General features: G+C 40.3%; 2 protein-coding genes across 3 annotated transcripts; one reads left to right on the top strand and one right to left on the bottom strand.

The window, feature by feature from the left end:
• Window positions 1-6844: 6844 nt before the first annotated feature.
• Window positions 6845-8598, top strand: LOC131691407 (transcription factor grauzone-like). Its single transcript, XM_058977776.1, has 3 exons — window positions 6845-7566; window positions 7629-7920; window positions 8009-8598. The coding sequence occupies exons 1-3, from the start codon at window positions 6906-6908 to the stop codon at window positions 8553-8555; spliced, it is 1500 nt and encodes a 499-aa protein (XP_058833759.1). The 5' UTR covers window positions 6845-6905; the 3' UTR covers window positions 8556-8598.
• Window positions 8599-8645: 47 nt separating this feature from the next.
• Window positions 8646-10876, bottom strand: LOC131691414 (transcription factor grauzone-like). 2 transcript variants are annotated; one of them, XM_058977793.1, is made up of 5 exons: window positions 10621-10876; window positions 10199-10352; window positions 9169-10139; window positions 8932-9115; window positions 8646-8873 (listed from the first exon to the last, which is right to left on the bottom strand). In XM_058977793.1, exons 2-5 carry the CDS (start codon window positions 10313-10315, stop codon window positions 8691-8693), a joined length of 1455 nt encoding a protein of 484 aa, XP_058833776.1. In that variant the 5' UTR covers window positions 10316-10352; window positions 10621-10876; the 3' UTR covers window positions 8646-8690. The 2 variants fall into 2 exon arrangements, with proteins under 2 accessions (XP_058833776.1, XP_058833769.1); XM_058977786.1 differs by lacking the exon at window positions 10621-10876 and having other exon boundaries at window positions 10199-10610.
• Between the last annotated feature and the right edge of the window lie 48 nt (window positions 10877-10924).

The raw sequence follows: 10924 nt of genomic DNA, 5'->3' as shown, positions 1-10924 counted from the left end.
ACAGTGATGAAAGGAAAGTACTGGAGGAGCTAGAAGCAGAAGTTCCCATTAGAAAGGTAGAGAGACTACAGAAAATGGATAGAGAATAGATGACGACGACAAAAAATGTAATATTGACATTCTAAGACAAGGAGCTGCCTAACCGTGTTGTGATGTACGGATACAGATTCAAAGTGGACCTACCTGTTTCCGGTAAACCGGTGCCGAAACTATTGGGACAATGGCCATAAAACCGAACTGCAAACGAACAAAAAAATGCAACGACGCACATACTAAACAACAGTGCACTGTCACGGTAAGCACCTAACGGACAGTACAAAATATCCAGAAAGGATGAAGCAAAAGTGGATCGAACAGAAAATGCTACAAGAAAACCCAACGTATCAAGAGGCAAAAAGAAGTTTCCTGCAAAATCGTTTTCAATTCTTGGAAGATGATGGAAGATCCGAAGAAGGTACAACAGTCACCGAGACACAGTGAAAGCACTAGGGTGGCGTAAAGATACGGAACTTGCAAGAAAATGACGATGTTCTTAAGGAAGGTGGGATTGATAGGAAAGCTGAAGAAACTACAGAAATCTATCAAGGAAGAAGTATACAGTAAAATCGACGAGCAAACACCACCAAAGCAAATCTGGAACATTATCCGTGGACTAGACGCAACACAAACAGGTAGAAAGCGAGGTGCACATTACAAACCCGAACAGAACACAGCAGACGAATTCGTCAAAAGCATATTAGCAACACGACGTCTACGACATACAAGACGCACTAAGTTTCGAGAAGTTCTCGGAACATGCGTAAGAAAAAGAAGGAGCATTTATCACCTGGGATGGACAACATGTACAAAATAATAATAAAAAAACTGAGACTCGACATCATCAGCGAAGTATGCAACCAACTAAGCATTTTATTGAGGGCAAAAACCTGAAAAATCGAGAACGAGCAAACTAGTATTGATACAAAAACAAAACACGGATTCGGGTGAAATTGTTCCGAAACGAGGTATAGTATTAATGAACGGCGGCTTCCTGAAAACAACTAGTTTGTCAACGACATGCTATACGACTATCATTCGGATTCAAAAAGAAGCACTTAGCGATTAATTGTGTAAACACAATCAAGAAAGCACAAAACAACGAACAAAACTTGTCTTTTTCGATAATATTAGCAGAGCATTTGACGAAGTAGATTAACAGAAAATGTTAAACATCTTGGGCGAAATGATATTTCAGCACCTGAAACAATGATGAATAGCAATTTCGGCAACAGAAATACTAGTGTAAGTAGGTCTGCCGCAAGGATACCCCCTGTCACCCCTACTATATTCAATCTACACAGCGGATTTTCATCAAGCACAGGAGGCAGAAATAATTCTAACCCAGTTCGCGGATGACGTCGCAATCGTAATAATAGGGGAAGGTCTCGAAGTGATAGGCAAAGCGAATAGAATTTTGCAAAAACTGACGACAAAAGTGGACGACAAATGGCTTCGAGTAAACCATGCAAAATGCGGGGCTGTAAACTTGAGTAGACTACGACAGAATACACCCACGATAGAAAGAAGCACCTAGAAAAAATTAAAACTGGAAAAAAGCATTACCATACTGAAAATGATAGCGGAGAAATCGAACCCTTCAGACCCAGAAACTCTAATAAAAATCGGGACCGCATTACTCAGAACAGGACAAACAGAAGCAAAATCGAAGTTCCACTGAAATCATGTCAGAATGGCAATGAGATACTTAAGCACACTAGTCAACGTCATATTATCGGACGGTGGACTCTTACCAAGGACAAACAACCGAATGACTACCGTTAAAGAAAATAATTAAATCTAATAGTAATGATTTTGAGCTACAGGGCAACATCAAACCCTTGGAAAGTCTTTTCGAAAATTCATCGAACGTTATTTATATCCTGGTTAAACGCTTGAACCGTTCGGAAGTATGTAATCAACTGAGAAAATATTTAAATATTTTTAGTGCAATACTTTTTACTGAAATAATGAACTGTTCTAATCTATTGTTTCGATTTTGCAGGATCTCATAATGCCACCGTTGATCATTTGACAGCGAATCCACGAGACTTTCGATGCCAGAGACGCCAACTTGTTGTACACATTGCAGTGAGTTTAATCTTCCATGACAAAAAAGTATTCCGTAGTAACAATATCACGTGTTAAAAGATTTTGGACTAGTTGTATATTTCACCAACATGTCTTATCAGAAAAAAAAAATAGAAAATTTTGAGAAATTTCTGTAGTTAGCATTCTTTAGGTTTAGTGAATACAGGAGAAATAAAACTTAACAAGAACTTACAGTGGAAGGTTTGATCTACACTAATATCAAAATTAATATTCCGTAGTGATAATATCACGGCTTGAACGCGGTTCAACTCAAATATCAGCGACATGTGCGACAATACTGACACCAGAGTTAGTGGAGAAAATTCCTAAATCGATGATTGGTAGGGGCTAAATTTTAGAGAAGGCACAAGTTACCAAATTTAGGAACCTTCGGCAAGCTCATGTCAGGACTCGTGGCCGCTGCCAGAGATTTGAGAACACGGTTCAAACCGACCAGCTGATACCGAAGGATGCTGACATCAATCAGCGGTAGGGCAAAAAATGACCAAACAGTGCTTCGCATGTGGACATGAAGGTCATCATGTGTCCGAGTTGCCCTAGGTCATACCAGCCAGTGTAGACAAACGGTAGAAAGTGGTTCAGCAGAAGAGTTTATGTAGGACATTCCTGAATAGTCACGGAAAATGGCTATGTCGGTTGCGGACTGGATGTGGAATTGAAGGATGTCAACAAAACACCACTCCTTGGCTACCAATCGCAACGTTCTGCTGTTTCTGCTAATCACGTTTCTGGGAAGTTCAATTGACTAGTATTCCGTGGCTCTGTGGAAAAGGTCTAGAATCTTTGATCGCTGAGGGTTCCTTGTTCAAGCTTCTACAGCAACCGATCGAGCAGATGCTTGACGATTCCGACCGGAAAGAACCGGTGATCTTACATCGAACTAGGAACGTGACTCGTGTTGAGTCTGAATCAAAGTAGGGATCAACGGTTCCACTTGAACAATGTGTTTGTACAGTGCTTCCTCTCTCAAACCGTCATGTACCATCTAGCACGCAACCTTTCGCACCTGCGGTGTCTCCCATTGGAAGACGATGAACTGGTTCAGCCACAGTTGTTGATCGGTTTGAACAATCTGGCTAGGCTGAAGTATCTATAGATGCATCCCTGGGCGATCAACCACAACCTAGACAATGAATTAAACGACCAAGTCCGTGACTACTTTATGCTGGAAAATACTAGTGTCGCCACCCCAAAGGTTCACTAAAACCGGCGAATAATAAGTAGAAGACGGTACCCAATGGCACTCTGCGACTATGACGTCAATGGAACGAAGATTTGAGCGAGAACTATCGCTAAAGAGGAGGATCGGAGGCGGACAGTTGAATACGATCGGAAAGGCTATACATACAGAGCAAATAACCCGGAGTTGACTTCTGTGAATGCGCAACGGTCCTGGTACCTTCCCTTAAGCGTCGTGACCAACCCCTAGAAACCCAAAAAAATTAAATAGATATGTGATGCAGCGGCGAAAGTAGGCAGAGTATCCTTCAAAATCGAAACTGCATAACACTTCTGATGTACTGACTCCACATCCGTGAGTCAGTGGCGTAGCCAGGGGGGGGGGGGGTTGGGGGTTAAACCCCCCCCCCCCCAAACCAAAATTAATTGGATAGAAAAACAATTGATACTGACGAATTTAATTTAATATTCCACAAAATATTTTCGGAAAAATATTCTCTGATCACTACATTGAGAACTGTGTTTAAAGCGTCATGAGAACTTTTGGAAAATTGTGGGAAGGGGATCTTGTAACTTATCTCTTAGCCAAAATCCCATAGTTGTCAAATTACTTCAATGTAAAATAAAATAACTGTCTGAATTATTATGAGCTCATTTTTGGAAAGATGCTTCAAAATATGGATTAGAGACAATTTTTCGAACGGGAATCTAAATTTGAATAGGTTGATTGCATATAAAACATAAGCTTGTTTTAACGAAAACTTGCATACATTTCAACATTTGCTGAAAATGTATTTTTTTAGATTGTGTAGAGTTTAGACAACAATTCAATATGGTTAATAACAAGAATAACATTTCAGAAACTAGTTGAAAGCTGGTGTAATTTTGTCTCTAGCAGGTCAGAATCGGTTTTATGAGCACTGGATTTTTGTTGCATTATCAACTATATGATTAGCCTCTTAGCAGGATGCAATGAATGGCGTACTAAAATTTTGTGTGCTACGTACTGCAAGTTGTGACACGGTGTATTTATTAGAACAATTTTATGCAAAAAAAATCAGCATCTCTGAAACTTCGGAATATGAAAGAATAGGCTTTCCCCTTTCATTTGAAACTAAGATCAAAATAATCCGTCGGGGGGGTCCAGAGCAACTTTTTTTTTAAGTTTTTTTCGTAACAATATAGGTTTTACTACTGGAGATAATTCATATTTCTGTCTCTAGATGGTGCTTTATACATTCGAACAACACTAAAAGTGAGAATTTAATAGAAAATTTAATTGTCTACAAGTTTGTTGACCACTAAAAATTGATCTGAAATCATCCGGAAAAGTTTTTTAAGATTTTAACAAAGTTATATCTAAGATAGTTTCACACGAGGCCTAGTGGTTTGGAAATATGTTTTCTCGCACTTATTATATTACAAAAAAATAATTGGGTTTAGTGGCATGAAAATATTAAACGGGATTCATTACGTTGACAATTCTAATTGAACTTCTGGAAATTAGGATGTTTGACAGAGTCAGAAAACTATTTGTGCTTTTGGTTTGTAATCTTTCCCGATAGGTTCGAAGGGACTACCATTAATCGGAAGGTATTGCTTGGTTTCAAGGGTTTGCTTACATTTATGTTTTGTTACACGGGTGTTTTAGAAAAGACCAAACGTTGTATAATTTAGGTTATGATCGCTTAAGTCAGCTATTAAAATTCCGTTCAAGACGAAATGTTGGGACACACCGTTTCTAATTTAACGCAAACCACAGTAGTAAGTAGTCCAAATTAGTGGTTAGTGTGAAATGATTTATTCAAATTTTCTCCGCAAAGCATATTGTGGCAGTTAGATTTTACGGCTATTTCTTATCAATTATTACTAAATTGATCCTAAATTATGGATATGTATTACTTTTGAAAACAAAATATGATTTGAGTACAACAATAACCTTAGAAGTCCTCGAATATATCCAAAAAAAATTATCTTGATCCAAAAACTCAAAGTTTTTTGTTCACTGTTTGTCACATTGAGTTAATTTTGAAAACGGATAATCAGCGTTTTTAACCAAGCGTTGCAATGAAATCCGCGAAATATTGCAATAGTGCGTTAAAAGTTTCATTGAGTTTGTTCAAATATAAGGGTCGAAGTTCAGGACAAGTCAATTTTATACGAAAATGCTAACAGAGTAGGAGATTCATGTAAGAATAGTTATCAATCATCCCTGAGAATAATCGAAAAAATGAAAAAGAAGGCATACATAATTGAAAAGGCTGTTTTTGCGGGAGAAATCACTTACCATCATGAAAAAGAATATTAATATCATACTAGTTTGGTCAACACTTATCTAAAACTTCTCATCCTAAAAATATGAATGGTGCCCTGTATCAGGGAATTATAATTTTCAGCTAAAAGATGACTTTCCAAGCTCTCAAATTCCGCTGAATTCACTATTGAACTAAACACAACTATTTGGCAAATAAAAAAAGTGCTTGTGAATTAACAAACCACTAGGTCTTCTGTGAAACTAACTTAGACTTAGAATTCGTTAAAATATTAAACTACTTTTCGGGATAATTTCAAATCGGTTTTTATTTTCAACAAAATTGTTTGAAATGACATTATCAAAAACTTTGCTGAAGGCACCATGTCTCTTAATATTTTTGAAAAATTAATTCACCATAATTACCTCTATGAGAATTAAACACTAAAATTTCTATATCAAAGCAGGTGCTGTTTTATGTTGATAACTTCCCGAAGTTGTCAAACCTTCATAGTCAAGGATTATTATATTAGGTGATCTTGAACGTTGAAAATTTTTTAGATCATTTATCCCACTTTAAAAAATCGCAATTTTTGACTTCATTGACATATTATACAAGAAAATAATCTATAGAGGTTTGAAAACTGTTCCACGTTGATCCTTCTTGTTTGTAGACTGGAATGACGTCTGTTAGACTACTTATGTTTTTGAGTTTTCAATAATTTATCAAACTCATATTAAATTTCAAGATTTTTTCAAAAAATTTGCGATTTTCATCAAAACCCCCTCCAAACCAAATTTCTGGCTACGCCACTGCCGCGAGTATTGTGTCAAAGGAAAAAAATACGACACAATGGTCGTTGTCACCGACTCCACAAGCGCATGTGTAATATTCAAAGCTGAAGAACATGCTAGAACGAATCACATTGTAAGCGAGATCAGAAGCAGAAAGCAACCACAAATCTGCTACGACATCATACCGGTCCAGCCTAGCACGAGAAACAATCGATCCCTGTCGTGAGAAATTAATTTCTCTCGCACCCGGCGAAAACGTAACGTGTCGGCACAGTGAAAGTCACACCGGAAGTCGACTATATAGTATATTCCCCCGGATCCCACCCGAGAAACGTCAGAACGCATAAACAAAATATCAGCTGATCTCAAACCTGTCACAGAATTGGATCATCTACCTTACTTCTCCTTCTGTACATTTGAGTGGCTGGTAACTCACTTTTGAATGATTTTAAATGAGCGTGTCGACGAATTTGTAAACATTGAATTGAAACAACAGTAAAGTAATACGGCCAAGCTAATATTTGCTAACCAAATGGAGCTTGGAGTCCATGAAAATTTAAAATTCGAAAACGAAACATTTTCCAAGTGTTTCACCTGTTTGCTCGTAACAGATAACGACGCCCTGTCAGTGCTGAATTGCCAGAGCAGTGAGTATGCCATAACCGATTTGTTGACAAAGTATTTCTGGTTCCAATACGACGATTTTCGGGAAGATCACATTCTGTGTGCTACCTGCTGGAATCAGTTAAATAGTTTTCATCGATTCTATCTAAAAGTGGCGTCCAACCACAAACGACTCAATCAGTCGACCGAAGCTGCTGATATTGAAGTGCTGCCCAAGGAACTCGAACTGAACAGCTTTGAAGCTAACGGTAACAGTTCGTCTCAGGAGTCGAATCTCAAAGTAGCCGGTGACGATCCGATTGTAAAAGTGGAAATTGAATCGGATTGTTGTTCCGAAAAATCTTTTGACGTGCCAAAACGGAAAGTTTCTAAACGCAAAACGGGAAGAAAGCAAGCGGTGAAAAAAGAACGTAAGCCAATTAGCTACAAGGTCAAGACTGCCCAACAGCTAGCCGACGAGGATAAGATCATCAGAACTCATGTGCAATACACCTGTGAAACTTGCGCTGGTATTAGCCCCACTTTCACCAGTTTCCAGAAACACGTCAAGGATTCTCACGGAACGAAAGGTTTGATGTGAACCATGCAACATGGCAAGTTATTTGACTAATTAGAAATTTCATCTTTTTAGCCTTCATCGTTTGCTGTGGTAGACGGTACTATAAGAAGGTGAACCTACTGGAACATGTCCAACAGCTGGACAAACCGGATCTGTTCAAGTGCGACGTCTGCTTCAAAAGCTTCATCAACAATCATGGAGTCCGACGGCACAAACAGCAAATGCATCTGCCGGACGAAATTAAGATCTACCGGTGTGAACGGTGTCCTAAACGGTTCGCCAAACAGAGCCACTTGTCGGTTCATCTGAAAGGGCATGAAACTCTGGATAACGAAACGGCGAAGTGTGCCGAATGTGAAAAAAGGTAGGTTTAAAACTACTTTATGCTTGAAGGGCACAAAACCTATAACTAAAATAGTTTAGTAACGTTTGATTAATGTGAGCTATTTCAGCTTTCCATCGGAAGCACTGCTCAAAACGCACATCAAAATACGCCACACCCGCCCTACCGACTACATCTGCGACGTGTGTGCCAAGGGTTTCTATTCAAAAACGGACTTCCTTCGGCACAAAAAGGAACACGAACTGAGTCCAGCCGCGCTGCGGGTGCAGTGCGATATCTGTCAGCTGTGGTTCCGAAGCCGAATTCATCTGAATGACCACAAAAGACGCCACAGGCAACCACCGGTCACGTGTGATCTGTGCGGACACACATCCCCGAACAAAAAGGCAATGGCAAGCCACAAACGGCTGCGTCATGGGGAATCGAGCCTGGTGTGCCAGGAATGTGGCAAGACCTTCAAGCGACCTATTTCGCTGCGGGAGCACATGGCTTCGCATACCGGTGATGCGCTTTACTCGTGCAACTTCTGCGAACGGACATTCAATTCCAGTGCTAATATGTTTTCCCACCGGAAGAAAATGCACCCCGAGGAGTGGATGCAGCTGCGGAATGTTCAGCTAGCGGAGAGACGTGGAGAGTTGGACAGTGAGCGGTGAGGAAACGGCAAGCTGGTGAATAAAGGTAGCTCCTAGATTCGAAGTAAGAGGGTGGAATTGCGTTCGAAAAGTGAAAGTCCCTTAGGATGTAATACTATTTATTCGACTTAATTGAGTGTCCCTTACCAGCATTCGTTACTGCGGTAGCTGGGGCTGATGTTCCAACAGTAAACCAGGATTTTTCTTCAGTTTGTCCTCCAACCATTCCCTAGGATGCATTTTCTTTCTGTGAGACGCTCGGTTGGCATTAGAGTTGAACGTTCGGTCGCAGAAATCACAGTTGTACAGCACTTCGCCCGTATGAGATGCCATGTGTTCCTAAAAGATAAGAACCCCGTTCAAAAGAGGTAAATCTTCGAGTCAGACGAAATATTACCTTTAATGTGATTCCACGTTTGAAAGTCTTCCCGCACACCGAACAACTTAAATCACCTCTTCTATGTTGAGCTTCGTGGTACTTCAGCGTTAGCACACTTTTACATTCCTGGCCACAATACTTGCATGATTGCTGCCCACTTGAGTGACCGAGTTTATGGGTTCGGAGACTTGATTTGTTGACCCTGAAGCAATTTTCAGTTCGTTTAACAATTAACTACAGTTTAAAGCATCTTACCAAGCACCACAATCCAGACACTGCACTCGCTCCTTCGGAGCTTTCTCCACCACCGCGTTCTCATCATGCGACGCCACGTGCTTTGTGTACACACCCAAAATCTGGAAACCTTTCGCGCACACATGGCACACGTACTTGAACTCCTTCTGGTGCACCTTGCGCTGGTGCTCCTTCAGGATCGATTCGTACAGAAAGTACCTATCACAGCTTGAGCAGTGCCATTTTTTCTGCACCGACATTCGGTGGTACTTTTCGTGGATGGTTAAAAACCGTTTCCGCGAGTACGTCTTCGGGCACATACTGCACTGGAAGGTCTTATCTTCGTCCGCGGCGTGTACCTTATCTTTGTGCCACTGAAGCGCTTCAGTGTTTTGGAACTGCTTCGAGCAAACACCACAGCGAAACTGTTCCGGGTTCAGATGAAACTGGATGTGGTCTACGAGCCGTGGCCTTCGGCAAAACTTGAGCCCACAGCAGAACACGTACGCTCGTTTGTCGTGCTTTGTTAAAGAGTGTCGCTGTAGGTCCTGGAAGGAACTGCATTTCGTCGCACACGTATCGCATTCTAGGTTGATGTTTTGCGATATGAAGTCCTCATCTTTTAGTTCTTTCTGCCAGCTTTGCGAGGGTCGGCCTAGCGGGTTTCCGGTCGATGTCCGCTTCCGACCGCGCTGAGAGATTTTTCGTTTTCTGATCCTAGGCCCGTCATTGACAGGGTCGTCTGTTTGCTTTTCTTTAGAATTTTGCTCGGAGTCAGATTCCAGAGAAGCTTCATCGTCGTTTTTCACATCTTCGGTACTACTAGTCGATAAAGCATCAACCCGTTCAAGGGGTTCTTCCTTCACATTTAACCACTGAATCGGCTGTAGCTGACGTGTATGTACTCGTTCGACTTCGCAGTAGAACTTATGGAACTCGTCGATCTTGCCCCAGCACTGTTGACACAGAACTGCCGCTTTGCTTTCATCTTCCTGGGAGGTGAGTGAACTTAATTGTTATTGGCTTATTTTACCTATGTTTATTTACTTACAGCAAACCAAAAATGTTTGGCTAAAGCATCCTGTACTTTTTCGCAATCACGTACCACGACAGGAACATCTTGCTGGATGAGTTTTGTGCACGTGAAACACTCGGTTGGAATGGACATCTGAGAGTATCTTCAAGTGAGTTTCTCCTGTTTGGTACAGAGATGCCAGATTTGCAGACAAGTCTGCAAATTCGCAGACTTTTAATTTAAGCTGCAGATTTTTTGGATGACGCAGATATTTGCAGATTTTCTAGTTTGGTTGCAGATATTTGCAGATTTTTATGTTTTGTTGCAGATATTTGCAGATTTTTGAATATAAAGGCTTTTGGTTACACTAGCTTTCCTGACATTTTTTGTACTTCCCAGACTTTTAAAATTATTATTGCAGACATTTGAAAAAAGTACCTGGCATCTCTGGTTTGGTAAACATATCTCCTACTAGGGAAATGCTTAAACAGTTGATCTCGAGAATAGTTTTGTAGAAAGAAATGTTGAAATGTTTTTCAGAACTGCAGACGATAGATCATACCTCACCGCAGGGTAAGTTATATACAAAACTCAATAGACTGTATTGTTTGTAAACAAACTTTTGACAGAACTAAAAACCGTTCCCAAAGGGATCGAATTCAAATGAACTAAAAAAATTATCCGAGAAAATTATAGATTCACGGCTTCGTTATTATCGCTACAGTTGAAACCTGTAAAATCCAACCAGCGATATTCGTTTTT

The sequence above is a fragment of the Topomyia yanbarensis genome, chromosome 1 (assembly GCF_030247195.1).
Source record: "Topomyia yanbarensis strain Yona2022 chromosome 1, ASM3024719v1, whole genome shotgun sequence".
NCBI lineage: Eukaryota > Metazoa > Arthropoda > Insecta > Diptera > Culicidae > Topomyia > Topomyia yanbarensis.
Note: the sequence above shows the minus strand (reverse complement) of the source record. Positions and strands in the feature narration are given on the sequence as shown.

Bases quoted from the DNA above. Each gene is read 5' to 3' on its own strand.
- LOC131691414 (XM_058977793.1), bottom strand. From the start codon at position 10,315: ATGTCCATTCCAACCGAGTGTTTCACGTGCACAAAACTCATCCAGCAA. The intron at 10,140-10,198 runs GTAAGTAAATAA...CTCACCTCCCAG, and splicing joins CCAAACATTTTTGGTTTGCT to GAAGATGAAAGCAAAGCGGC. The intron at 9,116-9,168 runs GTAAGATGCTTT...AAATTGCTTCAG, and splicing joins TGTCTGGATTGTGGTGCTTG to GGTCAACAAATCAAGTCTCC.
- LOC131691407 (XM_058977776.1), top strand. From the start codon at position 6,906: ATGGAGCTTGGAGTCCATGAAAATTTAAAATTCGAAAACGAAACATTT. The intron at 7,567-7,628 runs GTTTGATGTGAA...TCATCTTTTTAG, and splicing joins GGATTCTCACGGAACGAAAG to CCTTCATCGTTTGCTGTGGT. The intron at 7,921-8,008 runs GTAGGTTTAAAA...GAGCTATTTCAG, and splicing joins TGTGCCGAATGTGAAAAAAG to CTTTCCATCGGAAGCACTGC.